The sequence below is a fragment of the Mirounga leonina genome, unplaced genomic scaffold (assembly GCF_011800145.1).
Source record: "Mirounga leonina isolate KUSES-001 unplaced genomic scaffold, KU_Mleo_1.0 Mir_168, whole genome shotgun sequence".
Taxonomy (NCBI): Eukaryota; Metazoa; Chordata; class Mammalia; order Carnivora; family Phocidae; genus Mirounga; species Mirounga leonina.
In genome coordinates, this window is record NW_023270426.1 from 48,270,515 (window position 1) to 48,295,331 (window position 24,817).

At 36.3% G+C, this 24,817-nt stretch overlaps 1 protein-coding gene across 2 annotated transcripts in view; it reads left to right on the forward strand.

Moving 5' to 3' along the window:
• The first annotated feature begins 359 nt into the window (after nt 1-359).
• AGGF1 (angiogenic factor with G-patch and FHA domains 1) overlaps nt 360-24,817 on the forward strand; it is a 55,919-nt gene continuing 31,461 nt past the window's right edge. For both annotated transcript variants that reach the window (XM_035014684.1, XM_035014685.1), the window contains exons 1-10: nt 360-934; nt 3,836-3,938; nt 5,567-5,775; nt 6,723-6,887; nt 9,389-9,577; nt 13,777-14,107; nt 16,035-16,146; nt 17,090-17,141; nt 22,087-22,188; nt 23,310-23,475. In XM_035014684.1, the coding sequence (XP_034870575.1) occupies nt 725-934; nt 3,836-3,938; nt 5,567-5,775; nt 6,723-6,887; nt 9,389-9,577; nt 13,777-14,107; nt 16,035-16,146; nt 17,090-17,141; nt 22,087-22,188; nt 23,310-23,475 (1,639 nt within the window). In that variant the 5' untranslated portion in view covers nt 360-724. The remainder of the gene's footprint in view (nt 935-3,835; nt 3,939-5,566; nt 5,776-6,722; nt 6,888-9,388; nt 9,578-13,776; nt 14,108-16,034; nt 16,147-17,089; nt 17,142-22,086; nt 22,189-23,309; nt 23,476-24,817) is intronic.

Below are 24,817 nucleotides of genomic sequence, written 5' to 3' on the forward strand. Positions count from 1 at the left end.
TATATACCTCATTGTGCCTATTTTGGGAATTTCCACGTCTATGTGGAGTTCCTTATACCTGTGCCTATTAAATTTGATTTTTCTCTTGTTAATCTGTCTCATGTGAATTTGATTCTTCGTGCAGCTAGAAGGACCTTTGAAGAGACAGGAATTCTTGCTCTCCGACACAGGCAAGTGCAAAAACCCAAGGCCAGAGGCAGCGACCTTCAAACTATCGCCAGAGCTAGGCTTTCAAACCGACTCTTCGAGCGCACAGGTACCCTAGCGCTAAGGTAGAGAGACTGCGCATGTGCCGTAAGGCCCTTCCCAGTACCCGTAGCTTCCCTTTAGGTTTTGGTCCCGCCCACCACCAGAGCCCTCGTTTCCGGTTCAGCCCAGGAAGCTTTCGAGTGTATCTGGCCTCCGCTTCCCTGGGCCGACCATTTCTCCAACGTTTTTCCAGGTCTTTCGGTGGCTGGGAAAGGTAGTTGCCAATAAAGTTTCCCCGTTTCAAAGTCTAGCAGATTGGGCCGGGCGCATCCTCTGTCCCCTTGCTCACTGCCCGCAGTCTTTTAGGCTACAGGCAAGGAGTTTCAAGGCGTCATGGCCAGGGGCCGGTCCGGCCCGGCCGGTCTGAGGTCAGCTTTCGTTGCCCGCGCGCTCTCGCGGCTTTTGGTCCCCCCGGCGTCCGCCTCAGCGTGAGCGCAGTCCCTCCGCGCCCACGGGCTGCCTTGCGCTGGACCCCATGGCCTCCGAGGCTCCGTCGCCTTCGTTGTCGCCGTCGTCACCTCCCTCCCCTGAGCCTGAGCTGGCCCAGCTAAGGCGGAAGGTGGAGAAGTTGGAACGCGAGCTGCGGAGCTGCAAGCGGCAGGTGCGGGAGATCGAGAAGCTGCTGCATCACACGGAGCGGCTGTACCAGAGCGCAGAGAGCAACAACCAGGAGCTCCGCACCCAGGTGCGCGGTCCGCCTCCAGCCCCGCGCCCCGTCCAGCCCAAGGGGAGGCTTCCGAAGTCTCTGATAGTCTCGGAAGGGCTCCCTGGCAGGGGCCCAGAACTGCTCTATAGAGTATCTGAAAGAAATAAAAGTTCACGTGTATTATAATTCCAAGTACATTTGAAGCTAGCCTAAGAGTTCGGGTTCCTGGATTTAGTGCGCGAGCTGCTGGTGGGAAGTGAACTTAATTACCTTACTTTTCATTCTCACTTGTGACGTTCCCTTGGCATTAGGAACGTTTATATTATTTTCTCTGCATCACTTTTGAGTTAAAGCTCTGGACTTGAAGCAGAATGCCATTTATCACTCACTTGGTGTGTGAACTGATGCTGAGCTCAGTTGTCCATAAAATGAGTTAGTACCACACAAGTGAAGGTTAAATCAGATTAAGCATGAACAGACAGTTTTAGAATTTCACAAAATGTTGAACACTATGCATATGTCAGGTTGTTTTTCTGGGCATTTACCAGCTTGAGTTTTCTGGTGTAAGTAGGGGGGCTCAAACTGTCTTTGTTAGAGACACTACATGTTCATAAAATGGGGTAAAGATAAGTATTTAACTGTCACTTTTTTTTTGGTAATTTTAAAAAGGAGCATAATATTTTTTTCCAGCTTGATTTGTTGGGCAGTTACACTCTCCCAACAAGTTATGTCCCTGTAATTAATGTAAACGGTTGTGTAGTCCTTTGTAATATATTGGTATATTTCCTAAAATTGCACATAAAGGCTGTACACTGAAAAATCAGCAAACTTTGTTATGCTTTGTTATCAAATGATCTATGAAAATAACTGCTGAGATGTAGTGCATTGTGTCTGTTGTATAGGTTGTTAATATGACGTTATAGAAAATAATGTTTGTGTAATAACTAGTCCTTGAACACTTAAAATGAATGCATAAGGACTGTGCTAGGAGACTACACATATGGTTAAACTATCATGAGGAAAGGGGAGCAAAATATTCCCTTAAAATTCCTTTTAAAAAACCCTTTTATAATTCTAAATTTTTATTTTATTTTTTTTAAAAGATTTTATTTATTTATTTGACAGAGAGCGAGAGAGCATAAGCAGGGGGAGCAGCAGAGGGAGAAACAGACTCCCCGCTGAGCAGGGAGCCCGAGGCGGGGCTCGATCCCAGGACCCTGGCATCATGACCTGAGCAGAGGCAGGCACTTAACCAACTGATCCACCCAGACACCCCTCTAAATTTTTAATCTAAAGATCTAAAAGAGAACATTTTTTGCTAGCCTTTGAAGAGCCAGCATTTTGTTATTAGTGTGAATTTGGTAGTGGTCTAATACGAAAATTGAAATGCATAAAAAGCCTTGACCCTACTGGTGATAGTAATAACTCCTCTTTACCCTCTTCTTAGTGAGCCTCCCTTGGTGGTGGGTAGAGGTTGGTTAACTGTCATCGCAAATCACTAAATAATGTTTTACCTGGAGTGGTAAAAAGTTGGCTTGAGAATTGAGGGTGAGCTGATAGAAAAACAGGTTTTGGACTCTGAAGAACCTTACTTTGTCTTTTCAGGTTTCTCATGTAAAATGATGATTAGGGCCACTATACTGTAAGAAGTTTGGAAGAATTTATGAGAGGTTATCCAGAGTACTAAGTTTAGTGCCTAGCATGTAGAAGATACTAAATAAATTATCAAGTTTATAGTAATAGTGGTAGTAACTAGAGCCAGGACTGGGGCAAGGCGATCAGTAACCCAGGGCAAAAAATTTAAGGAGTACTCATTGTCTGGTACAGACCCTGTACTTGTGAGAAGCTAAGAATGAGTGCTCCCTTAAATGTTGTGCTCTAGGTGCCTTGTTTGCTTCACTCTAGTTCTAGCACGGGTGCTAATAGGAGCTGATAACTAATGAAGTGCCTAGATAATCTGTATGTAGTCAGTCTTATACCACCTTTCTTCTTTTAAGCTTTATGTGTCATTAAGTATTTAAAAGCTTGGTTTTTTAGTTAGTTTCATGCCTATAGTAGATATTGTCTCACACAGATCCTTTCTGAATGAAGTGTATTTATGGTGTTGCTCCTCCTCTGGTTATGGGTATTTCCACACTTTTGCTCTGGCCCTGGCATTCAGTGAGGCACAGGGAAGACAGAGGCCCTTTGAGGCAGTCACCTCTCTTCCCTTCTGCTGCAGTTGTGTAGTCCTAAGACTACCATCTTCTGTTTAAAGAAAAATAAATTGCATTAAAGCATACAAGTGAGTATTAATATATTTAAGTGAATAGGTAATTCCAGGTGGAGGACCCTGAATGATACTAGATAATTTGATGAATGGGAATTAATGGTTTTTTAAACTAATTTTTTTTTTTTAAGATTTTATTTATTTGACAGGGAGACACAGCGAGAGAGGGAACACAAGCAGGGGGGTGGGAGAGGGAGAAGCAGGCTTCCCGCTGAGCAGGGAGCCCGAAGCGGTGCTCGATCCCAGGACCCTGGGATTATGACCCGCCAAAGGCAGATGCTTAACGACTGAGCCACCCAGGCGCCCTTTTAAACTAATTCTTTAGGAAGAACTGCTAACTGGTTAAAAATTTTAGTATAAAAACATTCTTACTGTTAGAAATAAGTGATCATCTTCACAAAGTCCTATTAATTTAGTTCATGTAAATTCATTTTGGAGGGAATATTTTAAGGTTTAGCAAGAGAGTATAAGAGTAAAAACAGTTCCTTCTACAAATGTGAAAGGTGAAAGAAAGTTAATTATAGTATTTTTAATTTTTCTGAAAAGGAAACTAGCTGCTTTGGTACTAAAACTTCAACCAAGAAAAATAATTATTGTAATTTCAGGAGAATGATGTGTATATTATTAGATTGCTAAATGATTTAATTTCCTAAAGCTGTGTTTTCTTTTAGGTAGAAGAGCTCAGTAAAATACTCCATTGTGGGAGAAATGAAGACAATAAGAAGTCTGATGTAGAAGTTCAAACAGAGAACCACCCCTCTTGGGCAGTCTCAGGTATTCGGCTTGTAGTGAAGATATCTTAGTGCTGTTACATTCACATCATGCTAAGTTGGAGTTTTTTAAAAATTTAAAGTAGACATACATCTAGATCTGAGAACTGTTATGTGGACTTCTCATATGATTTGGTATTTTCAGATGATCTCTATGTTCTTCTGGTGGGAAAACAGAAATGTCATTCTATATAATAATGCTAATGTGTTTTTGGTGGCACATTAATGTTTGCTGTGCTGTGAACCATTTACTCGTGTCTGGCCTTCCTTGAGACCAGGCACATGTATTTTCTTGTTGATGCATTCCACTTAGCATTGTGTTCAGTGTCAGTGTCTTAGGCCCTTATGGGAGTGATGAACTCACAGCCATTACCTCATGAGTGACATTGTGAGGCAAAATAACTGAGGAACTGAGTTTTAATAAATAGGGATCAGAAGAAACGATCTTTCCATTAAGTTTTGCCTTGTTTTATTCAGTAACAATTTAACTAAATTGTTAAACGCAGCATCGGTATGAACATTACATATTTGTATGATATATTTTATTTATTTATTTTTTAAAGATTTTATTCATTTATTTGACAGAGAGACAGTGAGAGAGGGAACACAAGCCGGTGGGGGGTTGGGGGGCAGGTGGGGGAGAGGGAGAAGCAGGGAAGCAGGCTTCCCGGTGAGCAGGGAGCCCAATGTGGGGCTTGATCCCAGGACCCTGGGATCATGACCTGAGCCGAAGGCAAACACTTAATGACTGAGCCACCCAGGTGCCCTCTATGATATATATATATATATTTTTAAAGATTTTGTTTATTTATTTGACAGAGAGAGACACAGCGAGAGCAGGAACACAAGCAGGGGGAGTGGGAGAGGGAGAAGCAGGCTTCCCGCGTAGCGGGGAGCCTGATGCGGGGCTCGATCCCAGGACCCTGGGATCATGACCTGAGCCGAAGGCAGACGTTTAACGACTGAGCCACCCAGGCGCCGATATATTTTTTTTAAGTCATCATTATGAGAGAAATATGACAGTAAAAATAACCCTTGGACTTTTTTTTTTAAAGATTTTATTTATTTATTTGACAGAGAGAGAGACAGCGAGAGAGGGAATACAAGCAGGGGGAGTGGGAGAGGGAGAAGCAGGCTTCCCGCGGAGCAGGGAGCCTGATGTGGGGCTCAATCCCAGGACCCTGGGATTATGAGCTGAGCCAAAGGCAGACACTTAACGACTGAGCCACCCAGGCGCCCCACAACTCTTGATCTTTATTTCCATTGTCATTTGATAATGCAACAGTATTCAGGTAGTATGTGATTGAGAGTTGCTCTTTTTTTGTTGTTTTTTTTGACAGAACAAAACCTATTTACCTGTTTTCTTTTTTTATTCTTGCTATGAAAAATCCAAATCTACCTTTTTTTAACCTTTATTTTGATAGCGAGGGTACTGAAGATGACATTAGAATCAAAGATATATACTTCTGTCAATTTATCTGCACCATCCATTTAATCGTTAAATTGTATACTGCTGTAAAAATACATGTTAGCATTCTGTGCTGTTTTATGTTCAGTGCTGGTGGTTTGGAATTAACTTCTCCTTATGTACATTTTTCTAATATGATATCACCTAATTTGCTTTTGCTACAGATTATTATTATCAGACATACTATAAGGATGTTAGTCTTCCAAATAAAGTGGCTGAACTCTCAGTTCAGCAAGATCAGGATATCGAAGCTTCTACTTTTAATTCTGAAGACCAGTCACAAATAGAAAATGATGCTTACACTGGTACTGCTATAACAGAACATGTTAAATGTGCAGAAGAGGACCATTTTGCCTCAAATTCAGATTCACAGGTAATGAGATGCTTAACATAAACTCTTGATGCCCAAAATGTATCATTTGTTGTTATATAGAAAAAGAGACTTCTTTAGTCCATTACAATGTATACAAGGTTTATAAACATTCTATGTGTAATGATACAGTGAATATTACAGTTTTTAAGAAACAAAAATTAGCATTTATTAATATGTGTAATTGTTTTTCTACTCTGTTCTAAAAATTAATGATGTACATAAACTAAAAGAAAATTTGTCACTGTATTTTCACTCAATCAAAAAATTTGGGCAACAGCCACAATATCATGTTCATACTAATTTTTTTTTTAAAGATTTTATTTTTTAGTAATCTCTCCATCCAACATGGGGCTCAAACTCACAACCCCAAGATTAAGAGTCTCACGCTCCACTGACTAAGCCAGCCTGGTGCCCCCACATTAAAATATTTTTAATGCTTACTTTATGTCAGATATCTTGCCACTGTTGCCTGAGTGTCATATAAATTTTTTTTCTTTAATTTGTTTGAAGCAGGATCCCAGTAATTCCAGGATCCTAAGATCCAGTATAACTTCTTGGTGTGTGATATCTCACATTATCTATAGCTTTTTCCTCCATCTCTCTTTTTCAAATTTTTTTCCCTTTGAACCTGTAATTATTCTTAGAGTATTTCAGAGTCTGTATTTTGTAGATAACTATCTTATGGTATCAGGCATCTGTTTTTGAGTAATGGTCACACACTCACTTTAATATCTTCAAAACTAGGTTAAAATTGAATTAACTAAACAACTAGTAACTGTTTTTTGAGGTGAACCAAACTGCAGTTGATAGCCATCTCTTTCCATTGCAGAAATTGAAGCCTTATTGTTTAAAATTGTTTTAAGTCTATTTATTGTTCTAATTCGGCTAACTTTTAAAGTGATAAAAGGAAGTTTTTGTCTTATTTGACATGAATGTATCTTACCTAGGAGCCAGCATCTGTATTAGCAGCAGAAGATACATCCTTAGAAGGTTCTTCATTAGCTGAAAGTTTGAGAGCTGCAGCAGAAGCTGCTGTGTCTCAGACTGGATTTAGTTATGATGAGAACACTGGACTGTATTTTGATCACAGCACTGGTTTCTATTATGATTCTGTAAGTATCTTGGACTGTTTATTGTTGTATGGTTGTATACTTGCTGCTTGATACCAAGTATTAAACCCTAAGCTGAATTAAGAAAAGCAAGAAACTGCATTGAAAAATTTTATTTGATTCAAAGCTATTTGACATGAGTAAAGAGTTGTAAAATAGCTTATGATGTTACATTTCTGTTTTTAATAAAATAAGTTAATTGTGATTGTATAAGTATTTCTTATACTTAAGAAAGACCTAATGTTTTATATGTAAAGTAACACACAAAAATGTTAGAGCATTTATTAATAAAAGCAGACAGTTAACTACATTGTTGTAAAGTGTTTAAGAACTTAAACGAACATTTTTTCATAGAATTTTAAGGAAGTGACATTGTTAATTCTAGGCTTGGTGTGAAGTTTTTAAAAATTGTTTCAAGTACTTATGGATCCATTCGAGCTCTAGAGGAAATCTTTTTTTTGAATTCTCAATAGTATGTTTATTATTAGTTTAAAAGTTCTGTGGCTTTTAAGCATTTCACTTTTAAAAAAATCAATGTTAGGACTGAGAACTAGGGAATTTGTGTGGAATCAGACATGTAATGGACCACTAACTAGGACAGAACCTAAAAATAAAGTTCTTGATTTATAATTCAGTGTTACGGCTGTTGACATCTGGTACTTAATTGTATTTCATTCAGGATTTGATGACAATGACAATGGAACTTACATACCTATATACCTCAGCCTTAGTGGTCTAGGAATGTGATCTGGTCCTCAGAAATTATAGAATGTGGTACCCAAAAGTGAAGCAGATTTTCACCATTCCAGTCACTGGAACTATTGTTAACTAATCTAGGGAATATAATGATAATACTAAATATCTTAGTTAAAAAAGGATTTCATTACCTTGTTGGTTTGTACTTGGTATACTTTCTAAATCCCTTATAAAGAGAGAATTTTCTTTCACAGGAGTATGCTAATTGACCATGCTAATCAGTACCCAGGAACTTAATGTTTAAACTCTTATTACCGAAGAGACTAGCTATTACTTGTTTGGTTTTGAGGAAAATACAGAGTTCACAAGTATATGATGTTAGTCTTCATCATTCTTCTACCTTCCTTTCTGTAGCTTTCCTCCTGACATCTCTTCTGTAAATGGTTAGCTATATTCTGTTGGTTATATGTTTCAGTAAAGTAGGGACTTCATTGTTTTGCCCTTTTTATTGTACTAGTTTTCATTTTAGTGTAATTAAATAGTTTTTCTTAAATTTTTGAAAATATGTTTTAGACTGAAAGACATAAGAGATAAAAACAAGTTTGAGTTGTGAAAGTTTTATTATCACTGGTAATAAAGATTAGAAAGCTTCCGTTCAGTTTTTTAATTATGGAAAAGATTGAATTCTAAATTTTTTTTTTTTTTAAGATTTTTATTTATTTATTTGACAGAGACACAGTGAGAGAGGGAATACAAGCAGGGGGAGTGGGAGAGGGAGAAGCAGGCTTCCCGGCCGAGCAGGGAGCCCAATGTGGGGCTCGATCCCAGGACCCTGGGACGCTCAGACGCTTAACGACTGAGCCACCGAGGCGCCCCTGAATTCTAAATATTTTTGTAAGAGATCTGTAACGTGAACTAAAGACAATAAATGCAGTAATACCACAGAAAAATATTCTTTTCCAGGCAGTTTTAGTTGTTTAACCTTAGTATATCATAAGACATTTCCATATCTTATCTGCATCGATTTATAATGTAAATAAAATATACACTGTTGAATTGAATCTTATTTATAGAGTATGGGCCAGTATCTAATAAATACAGACGACTACATAATTTTTTATCTTTCTGGTTTTTATCCATAATTTGCCAAAATTCATTTTTTGCATGGTTCTTTTACTTATTTAATTACTTACAGTAGAACTAATTAATGAAGACAGTTGTTTATCAGTTTCTTTATATAAAATGTCATATCTCTGAGCTTAATTTTATTTTTGAATTTTTCTTCAGGGCTTTTAGTCATGAACACTAAAAAGCAAGTATTGGTTTTATGACACTGAAAGGAGGGTTGGGGGAGTTTATACCAAACCATTATTGTGTAATCATAAGGATAATGAGTCTGGAATTACTTTTTCTATGGTCAGCTTTTTCTGATGCATGCCTTAGTTTTCATGACTTCTGAAAGGTTTTTTGTAATCATTTTCATTAATGTATTAAGTTGAACCATACGAAATTGCTGCTTCTCTAAGTATGAAAATGATTAAATATTGGCAGTTTCTTGAGATTCAATTTAATATTTAAATTATTCATTTTTTGTACTAGGAAAATTAGAGCAAATATTGAATGGTAAAGTATTTTGGAGACTTAGGAGCATTTTTCATTCTGTCATCTTTACTCATTATCTTCAGAAAATAGAGTTCTTAAAGAAACATTGACTATTTTTGAATATATTTGGCATTGCTATTAAGTTTATTTTTTTATTTTATTTCATCGTACCTGACTAGAACTTACCGTTTTCTTGACTTTGAAAGGAAAATCAACTATATTATGATCCTTCCACTGGGATTTATTACTACTGTGATGTGGAAAGTGGTCGCTATCAATTTCATTCTCGAGTTGATTTGCAGCCTTATCAAACATGTGGCACAAAACAAAGTAAGGATAAAAAATTGAAGAAGAAAAGAAAGGATCCAGATTCTTCTGTAACAAATGAGGAAAAGGTAATGTCTTCATAATTTTAAAAATTTACTTGATGATATAATTATGTCAGTTTTTGATGAAACTGAAAATCATCATTTAGTAACTGTATTTCAAACATATCGATTAAGATATCAGAATCTATCAACCAAGGAGCATTCACAGGGGGCACGGATGGACTTTTTCACAAATTTTTCGTCATTAGAAATAAAAGGAATTCCTTAAAGTTTGAAGGAGGTAGATTTAGGGTGGATAAAATACTCATGTGTTACATAATTTGGAAGAAGAACAGTCAGACCCTCAACCAATAAGTTGTTGTTGGGGCGCCTGGTGGCTCAGTCAGTTAAGGGTCTGCCTTTGGCTCGGGTCATGATCTTGGGGTCCTGGGATCAAGCCCTGCGTGAGGCTCTCTGCTCATCGGGGAGTCTACTTCTCCCTCTCCCTCTGTGCTCTCTGTCCCTCACTTGCTCTCTCAAATAAATAAATAAAATCTAAAAATAAAATAAGTTGATGTTATTGCACAATTCACAATAAAAGCACAGATTGTAAGTAGACATAGATAAAAGTTCTGCTTCTTAGTCATGTTGAGCAATTCTTACCTATTATGTTAGCAAACATTAAATCAGTTGCTAGCAAATATAGGATATGTATGTATTTATTAGAAGTGGAAATTGGTGTCTTTTTTTTTTTAAGGATTGATTTATTTTAGAGCGAGAGAGCAGGGGGAGAGGCAGAGGGAGAAGAGGGAATCCTCAAGCAGACTTCCCATATTGTGGGGACCCCGATGCAGATCTTGATCCCACAACACTGAGATCATGACCTGAGCCAAAACCAAGAGTTGGTGGCTCAACCGACTCAGACACCCAGGTGCCCTTGGTGTCTTTTGGGAAAATAGATTGGCCATTTGTATCAATAACCGTAAAAATGTTAATATTCTTTAAGTGGAAAATCTCATTTCAGGTAATATTTTTAAAAATCCTAAGAGGGGTGTCTGGTGGCTCAGTCGGTTGAGCGTCCGACTCTTGATTTCAGCTTAGGTCATGATCTTGGGGTTGTGAGATCTAGCCCCATATTGGGCTCTGTGCTCAGCATGGAGTCAGCTTGGGATTCTCTGTCTCCTTCTGCCCCTTTCCTTGCTCATGTTTGTGCATGTGTGTGCTCTGTCTCCGTCTCTCAAATAAATAAATAAAATCTTTTAAAAAAATCCAAAGAAAGAAAAATGCCTTTGTGTAGTTATATAGCAATGTTTTTAAGAACAGAAAAAAATTAAGAGTTCAAATGGCCTGCAAGATATTGGTTAAGAAAATGATAGTATGTTTAATTGAAAAGCGTTCTTTAGGCCTTAAAATGGTAATTCATAAAGATGGGGGGAATTTGAAAAATGCTTCTGATACAAGGTTAAATTTAAAGAAGGAAAATATAAAAAACGTTACCAGTGCTCTTATGTGTATTCCCCAGACAGATAAGGTTGGTGGTTTATATGCAGGAAAGGAGGCTTATTTGTTATATTGGCATTTTGTGAATTGTGGCAACTACTAGATACTTCACTCTTAAAATTTTATCTAATGTTTTTCTCTTAACCAAAGAGAAAAGTTTTTTAATGTATAATACTAAAGTTCACATATGGAATTAGGTTTCCTTTGGATTTACTTTCTCTATTTGATTTGTTTGTATTTCTCTTATTTTCACTTACGTACCTAGGAATAAAAGAGAATATGACTAAATAGTAAAAATGATTTTTCTGTTTGCTTTCAAGACCTCTGTTTTAATGATTTCTTTTTTTTTTTTTAAATACATAACCCTGGGCTCTTTTTTTTTTTTTTTTTTAAGATTTTATTTATTTATTTGACAGAGAGAGAGAGAGCACAAGTAGGCAGAGAGGCAGGCAGAGGGAGAGGGAGAAGCAGACTCTCCACCGAGCAGGGAGCCCGACGTGGGGCTCGATCCCAGGACTCTGGGATCATGACCCGAGCCGAAGGCAGCCGCTTAACCGACTGAGCCACCCAGGTGCCCCTGTTTTAATGATTTCTACCTGTTGTTAGTAGTTGAACTATTTGAAAGGATAGGTTTTGAAAGTACTTCCTTCTAACAATAAATAAGAACATAGAGGGTCCTTAAATGACTTTTCCTGACAAACTAGAGAATGAAATTTGAAAGTGTTTTGTGAGATTTTAGCTCCCATAACTGCTCTTCTTTACCATCCTTCTTCAAAAATGTGTGAACTCTAGGATAGGAACTTAAAAACAATTCTGATAGGATTTTGAGAATTCCCCAAAGATTCTTAAAGGTAGCTATGAAGCATGGGAGACCATTTAAGACATCCTCATCTTTTTTTTTTTTTTTTTCATTAAGATACTCTTGAGCCTCACTCTTTGCGAGTGGGGGTATGGTGGAAAGAAATTGGCATAAATAACTTGAAATATGCATATATGCCTCAATGTCCACATGTAGGCCTCCATTCTTATCTCTTAATGAATATTTATCCAACATTCTGGACTGGTAGATGGTTTTTAAGAATAGCACCTCTGACATTTTCACTCATTCCCACTCTACATATGTTTTCCTATAAGCAGTAATAATAATAAAATATACAGGATTGGAAACTGCCTTTTTTTTTTTTTAAGTATATATAGATAGAAATTTTTGGCTATAATTCACAGTGGCCTTTAAAGCTTCTCATAGTTTTTCAGCTTGTTGTCCTTGTTCTTGCCTTTGATGAGTTTGTATTGCTGGGAGTGTATATAGTTTATCATACTGTGAGTGTTTAGCTGGTCTCCAAACCGAATTTATGTTACTGTTAAAAATACGTGTTTAAGATGCTCTCATATTTTATAAAATAACAGAAGACCATATGAATTCACTTCCATCATGTTGCTTTAGGTAGAAAGAAAATTCAGAGTATGTTACAAACCAAAGGAAAATAACTGATTCTTTTAAGTTTAAAATAATAGATTTGTTTATTTATCATAAGGTATGCCCACTATACATGTATAATAAATAATAAAAGGTTTATGCCTGCTAATTTGGAATTTTAGAATAAAAGAGATATAACAGATTCATCTATACTTTAAACTGTTTTGTATAATCAGACCAACTATATGAAAGTACTAAATGTTAGTGAACCTGTAGCTCTGCTACATTAGGTACATCTGGATCTTTTTAAAATTTTTTTTAAAGATTTATTTATTTGAGAGAGAGAGCACGCATGTGTGTGTGCCTAAGTCAGGGGAGAGGCAAAGGGAGAGATGCTGGGCGTGGAGCCCAACTTGGGGCTCGATCCCACAGTCCATGAGATCATGACCTGAGCCAAAACCAAGAGTTGGATGCTTAACCGACTGACCCACCAGGCGTCCTACATCTGGATCTTTAAATTGCTGTTGTAATTAAAGCTGATTCTGTACTTTATGTGTTTTGACTTGATTATTGGTTAGAAGTTCAAAAAGAAAATTTAGGGTAAATATATTCTCTAGGCTTGCACTGTCCAATAAAGTAGCCAGCCACTAGCCTCATATGGCTGTTGAGCACTTGAAATGAGGCTCGTCCTAATTATGGTGTTTTGTTAAGTATGAACTACAGTATACTCAGTTTTGAAGACAAAGTCTTGAAGTACAGAAAATCCATGTAAAATATTTCATTAATAGTGTTATAGTGATTACATGTTATTTATATATAATAAAAGATAATATTTTGTAAATACTGGATAGATAAAAGGAATTTCACCTGCTTTTACCTTTTTAATGTGGTTACTAGGACATTTTAAAGTATAGATAGATAGATAGATAGATAGATAGATAGATAGATGTATATGGCTTGCATTGTATTTTTGTTGGACATGGACAGAAGTGGTCTAGGCTGTCGCATGGTTCAAGCAATATGTGATAAGGGCCTGGACTGGGACAGTTAGGGAATAGATAAGGAGAATTGGGATAAGGTGTAAACAGTCTATAGCACTTGGAAATGGATTCCATGTGGTAGTTAAGGGGACGTCAAAGATAACTATAAGATTGTTGATTTGGGTGATAAGAGGATGGGTAATGTCATTAAGTAAGAAAGAGAACATGAGAGGAAGAGGGGGTTATAGGTAATAGCTATTGGTATTTCATATATAATGTTGTACATATATCTTCACTAATTCTCTGAAATATTTAGCATTAAACGTTAGAAGATGGTCATGTTTAAGGTATTTTCCCCTGTTCCCACCTCCCCACCTATGTCTTTCTAGGATTTGACTTCAGAAGATCAAAAAACATCCAGTGTTGAACATAAAAGCTGCAGTGAGGGAGAAGATTTTGCAAATATGAAAAAGAAGGCCAAAATAGACATTCATTACAAAAATAGTCCCCCCAAATTTACTGTTCCAGTTAGCAGAAAGACTACAGAATCTTCTCTTAATGAAAACATTTATAATTCGACGTCATTTAAAGATGAGAAAGTCATGGAGACTGATAGTGAGCCAGAAGAAGGTGAAATTACAGACTCTCAGACAGAGGACAGTTATGATGAAGACATTACCAGTGAAGACAATGTAACTGCAGAAGATAGTGAGGACGAAGGTAAGTAAATAACTATTGTTTGATTTTCTGTAAATAACCCAGTCTAGTCATTGTAAAAGAGCAACAGAGTTAAAAATGTTAATACGTATTTGCCAAAAAATAAACGGACTGTTTTAAACTGATTATTTTTTATATGTGTGTATATATATATATTTTTTTGATATTTTATTTATTTGACAGAGAGAGACATAGCAAGAAAGGGAACACAAATGGGGAGAGGGAGAAGCAGGCTTCCCACTGAGCAGGGAGCCCGATGCGGGGCTTGATCCCAGGACCCTGGGATCATGACCTAAGCTGAAGGCAGATGCTTAACAACTGAGCCACCCACACGCCCCTAAACTGATTATTTTAATAACATTCTTGAAAATTATGTGAGCTACCAACAAAGTGGTCTCCAGTACCATTATGGTTATTTTTAGAGGGAAGAATTTGAATAAATGACTAATAGTTGGACCTTAAAATTTTATTGCATTGAATGGCCTAGTCAGTAGAACAAAACCAAGTTACATACGTTCTAAAGTATATACTAAGGCTATCTTGGTGGGTTAGATATTTGTAGTCTACTTTTGTAGGAAGGGAAAAAATAAGTTGCCTTTAAAAAGTGTAGTCCAGGGGCGCCTGAGTGGCTCAGTCGGTTAAGCGGGCTCCCTGCTCAGTGGGGAGCTTGCTTCTCCCTTTCCCTCTGCTGCTCCCCCTGCTTGTGCTCTCTCTCTCTCTCTGTCAAATAAATAAAATCTAAGAAAAGAAAAAAGTGTAGTCCATGAATTCAGCTACGTAGGTATTGTGGTAAATCTTATATTTAAAAAATATATATTTAAGAAGATAGCAGGAGGGGAAGAATGAAGGGGGGGAAATTGGAGGGGTAGACAAACCATGAGAGACAATGGACTCTGAAAAACAAACTGAGGGTTCTACAGGGGAGGGGGGTGGGAGGATGGTTAGCCTGGTGATGGGTATTGAGGAGGGCACGTTCTGCATGGAGCACTGGGTGTTACGCACAAACAATCATGGAACACTACATCTAAAACTAATGATGTAATGTATGGGGATTAACATAACAATAAAAAAATAAAAATAAAAAACAATAAAAAGTTAAAAAAAAAAATATATATATATATTTATTTTAGAGAAAGAGAGAGCAGGGAGAGGGGCAGAAGGGAGAGAGAGAATCTGGAGCAGATCCCACAGAGTGTGGAGCCTGATGCAGGGCTTGATCTCCCAACTCTGAGATCACGACCTGGGCTGAAACAAGAGTCAGGTGCTCAACTGACTATGCCACCCAGGCACCCCAAATCTTATATTTTTTAAATTTGAGGTTATAAAGACATACTTTTAAAGCCCAGGATTTTATATTAGGTTATATGAGCTTATTTTGTTCTCGATGCAGTTTCTCTCACTTTTATTTTTAAAGCAGGACTCAGTTTTTCTAAGTTAATATAAAAATTCCTGTTGAGGATATTTTCAAATTCTAACACCTTAAAAAAGAGAATTGTTTATATTGTAATTGTGATAGACCCTGAATATCTTTAGGTTGATCACTTTAAATTGGTAAGTGTTAAAGCCTTATCAAGTATGTCATATAGCAGAATTTAAGAAAGTTGTTTCAAATAATTAAGATTTTTGATTAGTACTTTTTTTATTTTAAAGATTTTTATTTGAGCAAGAGAGAAGCACGCGAGCGGGGGTGTGGGGAGGAGCAGAGGGAGAGGGACAAGCAGACTCTGTGCTGAATGTGGGGTCCTACACAGGGCTCAATCTTATGACCCTGACATCACAACCTGAGCCAAAATCAAGAGTCAGATGCTAAACTGATTGAGCCACCCAGGCACTCCTCAATATGTTTTACTTTATGGATGCTTCCTATTCCTGCCTAGAAATTTTTTCCATAGCATTTGAATTAATACTTACACATTTCTTTCTTTAACAGATGAAGAAAAAATTTGGCCCCCATGTATTAGAGTAATTGTTATTAGATCACCAGTATTGCAGACAGGATCACTTTTTATCATTACAGCTGTAAACCCTGCTACAATTGGAAGGTAAAAATGTTTAATGTTATTATGTTTGTGTATTTATCTTACTCCAATGGATTGTATATTCCTCAACCAGTTATAAAATGTGCATGGTACTTGTTGAATAGGCAAACACTGAATGACATCCATGTTCCTCCCTCTCCCACTCAGAAAATATTGTTGACCCTTATCTCTGTCACAGAAATTTTTTCATTTTCATCCTTTTTGTACTGCTGTTTCTGGTGTAAATTCCTTCATTAAATCCATGTTTGTCCAGTATTTAATCCCCTTCCTCTGTTTCTTTTACCCCTTTGTAATTCATAACCAGCTTGGTAGAGAGGTAGGTTTTAATCATGAGTAGGATAATTTCATTACTTCCCAGTGGGAAAGAAAATCCATCCTTAATTCATATTCTGTACAAAATCTTAGTTTTAAATTCTTGAAGAATAGTATGGTCCTTTTACATATAGTAATAGAAGCTGGAATGTAGTCAACAGATCTCGAATGATTGATGTTAGTACAAAGGATATGCTGTTCTGGATGTTTATTATTTTTTTTATAAAGATTTTTATTTAGAGAGGGAGACAGCATGTGAGTATGGGGCAGAGGGAGAGAATCTCAAGCAGACTCTGCACTGAGCATGGAGCCTGACTTGGGGCTCGATCTCATGATGAGTGGAAAACAAGAGTTGAACTCTTAACTGACTGAGCCACCCAGGCACCCCTAGATGTCTATTATTAACCTCGGGTAGATGTATCAAAAAATAAAAGTAATCCTGGAACTTCTTTCAAATAGGAAATTTAGAGTAGGATTAAGGAAATGACTTAAGTGTGATAGAGGGACTTGGATTTTAACATTTTCTTTTAAAACAACGACGACAAAAATCTTAAAAAATATCGTTTCTGTGTTAACTGTGTTTAATCTATATATGGTTCAAAAATTATTAAAGACACTTTACTTAACCCTGCAGAGAAAAAGATATGGAGCATACTCTCCGAATCCCTGAAGTTGGTGTTAGTAAGGTAAGTTCTTTGATTTTTCAAATATAGCGCCCTAGATATGATTTTATAAACCCTCATTATGACAGGAAGCTTAGGGGCTTTTTTATTTAGTAGAAAGTTTAATAGTCCAGGTATTAATGGAAATGAAAGCAATTCAGATTTGTTTATTCCACTGCTTGCGAGAATAATTCTTTATCAAAATTAGAGTAAACTAAATGATGTTTAATTTTTAACAGTCTGGAGCAGGAATAGAAATGTAGATTAAGTATTAAAATAATACCCATTTAACAAATATTTATTGAGTGAACTAAATGTTCTTGATATGGTCGTTCAAAAATGAATCAGACCTGGATTCAGGCTATTTTATTAGATGGTTACTGTTGAGTCCAGAGTATATTACAACTCAAGAACTATTTGTCCTCTACCACCCAAGGCTTTTATAGCTTTTCCTAGTTGCTCCTCTGATGGTTTCAGGAAAAAGAATACTTGGGGTTTTTTTTTGTTTTTAAATATTTTATTTATTTGAGAGCGAGAATGAGAGACAGCATGAGAGGGAGGAGGGTCAGAGGGAGAAGCAGACTCCCTGCTGAGCAGAGAGCCCGATGCGGGACTCGATCCCGGGACTCCAGGATCATGACCTGAGCCGAAGGCAGTTGCTCAACCAACTGAGCCACCCAGGCGCCCTACTTGGGTTTTTAAAACAAACAAAGCAGCGGTGCAACTTTAGTTACAAGTAGAAAAACAAAAGGTTTTGCTACTGATACTCTATATTTGCTAGTTTTCCTTGTCTTTACTGTATTTTCTGTAGTTTTTCCCTCTCTTCCATGCTGGTTATCTTTTTCTGACCTTTCATCATCCCCATTTGTTTCTATTTAATAGATTATAATATGGATCTAAAGTATACATTTTATGTGATTTTTGTCTTTTGAGGATGAAATTTGTTTTCCATTATAGTTTGAAAGTCCACTTATTTTTACTTTGTTTCAACTCATTCAGAAGGGAGGAAATTTTCATAATCTTAACTCTGACCAAATTATCTTGCTTTTTTACTTTACTATGACCCTTCTGCCTCCAAAGAAAACCCACTCTGTGATTTAAATAGCAATTCAATCTAAAATATAGGTAGTTCTGTAGTGGCATTTCTGCTCTTTCTTTCTTTAAAACTAAGATATTCACTGGTGGGGTAAATGGTTTGTTACTGTATGAAATCATTTTGACAATATATATTACACATATCCAGATAGATGAAAAAAATTAAATAAAAAACCCTGGACACTTCATATTAATATTTGGGGAAAATGGAATCTGTCACTGGATAGGGGAAGACCTCCTAAGTTTAAAAAAAATGAGAAAAAATCAGAGAAGACATAATTTTGAGTAATTTTAAGTTCTTGTCATGTTAAACAAATTTAAAAGGCAGATTACGTGGGGCACCTAGCTGGCTGAGTTGGAAGAATGTGAAACTCTTGATCTCAAGGTTGTGAGTTTGAGTTCCATGTTGGAGGTAGGGTTTACTTAATAATAATTAAAAAAGGCAGACTAGGACAGTAAGACAAATATGACAAAATGTATATCTTTTATGTTTTAAAATCTCATACAAATTCATTTTTTTCAAACCCCACTGTGAGCACTAATAGATAAGTGAGCAAAGGCTATAAATAAACAATTCACAATGCAGGGGATATCATTACTATGTGAAAACCATTCAATCTTTCTAAAAATTTTAAGAAATACAAATGAAGTCAAAATGTCAGTTTTCATTTGTCATATTTATTAAATTTCACTCCTGTTGGGAGCATAATTTAGAACAGCTCTTTGGAATAAGGTTTCAAGTCGAAAGACTTGAAACTATTTAAATGCTTTGGTATAGTTGTTAGTATTCTAAAGAACCCAGTTGAAAAAAAATGAATGAAGGACATGAAGAGAAAATATACAGAAGAGGAAATCCATATGGCTAAAAAATATAAGGTTTCAGTCTTCGTAGTAATTGAGGAAATGCAAATTAAAATCATGATAATGAGATTTAATTTCATACCTTTTATGCTTGCAAAAACTGAAGATTCCGACAATAGCAAATATTGGTTAAGACTATATTCTTGGCAACAAGAATTCTTATAGTTTGCTTTTGGGAATATAAGTTGGTACAACTACTTTGGAAAACAATATGGCAGTATCTAATAAAGTTTAAGATTTGCACATACTGTGACTTAGCACTTTCATTATTAAGAATATACTCCTGAAAAATCCTTGCATTGTCTACAGGAATGTTGCATGTATAAGAATGTTGATAGAAGCATCTTAAAAAATAGTAAAACCTTGGGGGAAAAAACTGGATGTTCATCATCAGAATATGTTGAAGAATCCGTACAGTGAGTTTTACCATTCAGCAAAATGGCAAAACTGTACACAACTGGATGTACCTCACAATATAATATTAAGCCAAAGAAGCAAAATAAAAGAAATACATACGGTAGCATATGTTTGTCAGAACTTATCAAACTATAAATGTAAGACCTGTGAATTTTCTGTATATGAATTACATCTCAAGAAAATATTCATACAGTGTAATTCCCATTATGTCAAGTTTAAAGCAAAATAACCATGAATTGTTTATGGATGCATACATACGGGGTGAAAGTAATAGAGGCATCATGATTAAATATTGAACCGTTGAAAAGAAAGGGTGTGGGATGGACAGAATGAGTTATACATCCATGAATAATAATTTTTCTTTTAAATATCTGAGGCAAGGGGGCCTGAGTGGCTCAGTCCGTTAAGTGCCTGACTCTTGATTTTAGCTTAGGTCATGATCTCAGGGTCTTGAGATCGAGCCCCATGTTGGGCTCCATGCTCAGCATGGAATCTGCTGGGGATTCTGTCTCTCCTCTCCCTCTGCCCCTTCCCCACTCCTACCCTCTCTCTCTGAAATAAATAAACTAAAATCTAAAAAATAAATACCTGGGTCAAATATGGCAAAATTTATTAAAGCTGTGTCATGGGTAGACCAGTTCAGTGTATTCTTTTGTGTGTTTGGAACACTTTATAATTAGTTTATGAGAAATTTTTTTTCTTTTTTTCAAAGGTTTTATTTATTTATTTGACAGAGAGAGCACAAATAGGGGGAGAAGCAGGCTCCTCACTGAGCAGGGAGTCCAATTGGGGCTCAGTCCCATGACCCTGGGATCATGACCTGAGTCAAAGGCAGATGCTTAAGTGACTGAGCCACCCAGGCACCCCTGTTTATGAAAATTTTTAAGAACAACTTCATTGGGATACAGTCCATATCCTGTATACAATTTATGCATTGAAAGTGTGTAATTCAAAGGTTTTTTATATAGAGTTGTGTAGCCATCACCACAGTCAGTTTCAGAACATTTTCCTTTTTTTTTTTTTTTTTAAGATTTTATTCATTTATTTGAGAGTGAGAGAGCACGAGCAGGAGGGGCAGAGGGAGAGGGAGAAGCAGACTCCCCGCTGAGCAGGGAGGCTCAATCCCAGGATCCTGGGATCATGACCTGAGCCGAAGGCAGATGCTTAACCGACTGAGCCACTTGGGTGCACAGTTTCAGAACATTTTCATCACCATTAGAAGAAACATAATAGTCACTTCTCATTTCCTTTTAACTCCCACAGGCCTAGGCAACCACAGTCTACTTTTATCTTCTGTGGATTTGCCTGTTCTGCACATGTTCTGTAAATTGAATCCTATAACATGTAGTTGTTTTTACCTAGCTTTTTCACTTAGTATGTCTTCAAGATTCATTCATGTTGTAGCATATATCAGTATTTCATTTCTTTTTATTGCCAAATAATAATGCCAATGTATGGATATACTACATTTTGTTTATCAGTTGGTTGTCATTTGAATTGTTTCCACTTTTTGGCTGCTAAGAATAATGCTGTGGTGAACATTCATGTACAAGTTTGTATTTGAATGTATGTTTTTATTACTCTTGATATATACCCAAATATAGAATTGCTGGTCCTGTGGTAACTCTGTTTAACCTTTTGAGGAACTGCCATACCCTTCTAAAGCAGGTACACAGTTTTACATTCCCACCAGCAGTGTATTACTTATGAAATGATAAATTAAATGTCTGCAGTTCTTTATCCAATTAAATAGACATGTACTGGGTATATGCCATTATATGTGAGGCTCTCTGTTATATGTACTGAGTGGTAAGCAAAAATGTCAACCAAGCAGTAATTGTGAGCCATACGGCAACTATCACATATGCAGTAACTTTGTGTAGTGTAATTGTTATGTAAACAAAGTACAAGGAGGGAATGATTAGTCCTGAGTATTGAAAATCTGGAACACTTCTCTGAGAAGTTCACCTTTGGGGGCGCCTGGCTGGCTCAGTCAGTAGAGCATGCGACTCTTGATCTTGGGGGTTGTAAGTTTGAACCCCATGTTGGGTATAGAGATTATTTTAAAAAAATAGAATCTTTAAAAGGAAAAGTTCACCTTGAATGTTTGAAGTCACCTTTTGTATTAAGAATTTTTAATGATAAAGACCAATACTTTTAATAGGTGAAAAAATAATTTCAAATGTTCTAAATGGTATAATCTCAGCTATATTGTAAAAGTAGAAAATGTAAGACACACTGAATTATTAACGGCAGTAGTAGGTGGAATTATAGGTGACTTTTTCTTCTGTAGCCTTCACATTTCTACCAGAGGCATTGTTACGCTTTTGTATTCAGGAAAAAAGGTATTAAAAATAGTAAAATTTGGGGCACTTGGCTGGCTTAGTCGGTAGAACGTGCAGCTCCTGATCTCGGGGTCATGAGTTTGAGCCCCACATTAGGAGTAGAGCTTACTTAAAAAAAAAAAAAAAAGATAAAATAATAAAAATTAAATTATCATAGACTTAAGTCTCACATCCTATGATAGAAATTATCTGTGGTTTAAAAAAATATATTCTTTATAATTACCTCGTTCTTTATTTTTTTTTGTTTTAAGTTTCATGCAGAAATTTATTTTGACCATGACTTACAAAGTTATGTCCTTGTGGATCAAGGTAGTCAAAATGGTACAATTGTTAATGGAAAACAGATTCTTCAGGTGAGTATATATATATTAATTACTTGCACATAAGTTTTAAAAAATGAACTGAAATTTTTATTCTGAAGGCCATAGTTATTATACATATAATTTGTTTCAGATTACTATTCAAGCCCAAATGTATTACATGGAAGGGGATTCACAGAAAGGACTGAAAAAAGTATAGAATAAGTGGATACTTAACTCTTGAGTGTTACCTTCTAATTATGTATCTATGCCTTATTTTAGAAGTAAATGCATTTTGGGGTGCCTGAGTGGCTCAGTCGGTTAAGCATCTGCCCTCGGCTCAGGTCATGATCCCAGGGTCCTGGGATCGAGCCCCGCATCGGGCTCCCTGCTCGGCGGAAAGCCTGCTTCTCCCTCTCCCGCTTCCCCGCTTGTGTTCCCTCTCTCGCTGTGTCTCTCTGTCGAATGAATAAATAAAAAAAAAATCTTAAAAAAAATAAAAATAAAAAAAATAATAAAAAAGAAGTAAATGCATTTTAAAGCTATTCAAATCAAAGGTTCTTATAGTAACTTAAAAGGCACTCCTTTTTTTGTGTTCTTTTAAAAATTGTTTTAATGGAAATTTTGCTAAAGTGGATACTCCTTGAAGACAGGGCCTATGTCTATCCAGTTAACTCTTTTATCACCAACATTTGGCAAGGTGCTTGGCACATAACATATGGAAGAAAGTAAATGGAAGGGAGTGGGGGAGGCCTTATTCTTAGTCTGTAAGAATAAAAAATGAAATAAAACTGAATTATCAGAAAAGAAGAGGAAAAAGGGGAAATATGCACTTAGCCTCTTAACACTTATCTTTTTGACTGTGATGGTTATTCATTTTGGTAATAGATTGTTTGATGTTTGGGTTGGGTATTTCTCTAGGATTATGCATGGAGATGAGATTAGCGGGTTTTGATAATATACAAGAAGTTGCTCAGTGCAGGTATCTTCTCCACTAGTTGAACATTATATCATCCTCAAGTTGTGGAAATGTGCACTGTGTGTGCATATGTGTGTCTGTCTCATTGAGAACCATCCTAAATATTTTTTTGTTTGAATCAGACATTACTTACAGTAGATATAAAATAATCTTACATAACTCTCTTGGGTTTCTGTTTTGTAATTTTTTTCTTTAGCCTAAAACTAAATGTGATCCTTATGTACTTGAGCATGGTGATGAAGTGAAAATTGGAGAGACTGTACTGTCTTTTCACATCCACCCTGGCAGTGATACCTGTGACGGCTGTGAACCAGGACAGGTTCGAGCTCACCTTCGTCTTGATAAGAAAGATGAATCTTTTGGTATGTGAAACATAATTGTTATATGTAGGCATGATAACTTTTCTATTTAATTCACTGGAGTGTTCTAAAAAAGTATCAGCTATCAGCTTCGTATTTAATTGATATAAAACTGTATTGAGATACATTTTTATTTTAGTGAATATTATGTGAGATAAATATTATTACGTGAGACTAAGAAATGACATGCATTTGAAATTTGAAACCTAGGCTAGTCGCTTATGATTTTAGTTGATTTTTTTTAAGCTAGTAGATTACGATTTTAGTTGATTTTTCTGTGCAACAATTTAGTTGTGCTATTATAGCATTAGGTTGCTTTCTGACCCATAAGGTAATCATTAGCTGTTTTTGCTAATAGAGTTTAGTAGACTTTGGAAGCGGCACAGCAGTGATAGCTAAATGTCCTTCAAAAGGGTAATTGTGACATAATTATAGTAAAGATTGGTTTCCTTTTGACTTCTGTTTATGGATATGAAAAAGTCATCCATGGTTAAACTCAGTCATATAATAATATATAAAATAATAGGCTGGGGTAATAAAAGTTATTTGTTGATATGTTTGCTTTCTTTCTTTTTTTTAATGATTTTACTTATTTGAGAGAGAGTGAGCTTGAGCGGGGGGAGGGGCAGAGGGAGAGGGAGAGGCAGACTCCCAGCTGAGCAGGGAGCCCAATGTGGGTCTTGATCCCAGGACTTGGGAATCATGACCTGAGCCGAAGGCAGATTCTTAACTGAGCCACCCAGGCACCCCAATATGCTTGCTTTCCTACTTAGAGCTTCTGTTGCTATATCATCTGTATATATATATACACCATTATTTTCTATAATAACACTGTAAGAGGTTGCTATCTTATTTAAATCCACTCATCAGAGGCTTTTAAATTTTAAATAGATACTTTGAACCAGTAAGAAGTAATGTTTTTTACATCAAGTTTTTCCCCCAAATACCAACTATATGTGTTCATTGTTTATTTTTTGTTTTCTGATACTAGATTATGAAAATGAGTATGGTACATTACACAGCAATGTGAATCTTGGATTCAGTGATTTTTACATGCCTATAATACTTTGGAAAATTAACAGTATTTCTGCATTTGAAATTCTGTTATAATCATATCAAAAAATTAAGATGGTCAGTGTTCTTTTGTTATCTATAGTGTAGCATTCCTGTAGTCTTTGGGATTTGGTTTACTTTCCAAGTAGATTTATTTACCAAAATGCTGAAAGGACATCACCACAACCCAAGATTCCTTTATATTAATGTTTAGTTGAGCTTTTAGTTAATATGCAGATGGAATAGTATTAATTTTTTATTATTAAGTAACAATATTAATTTTGTGTAAAGT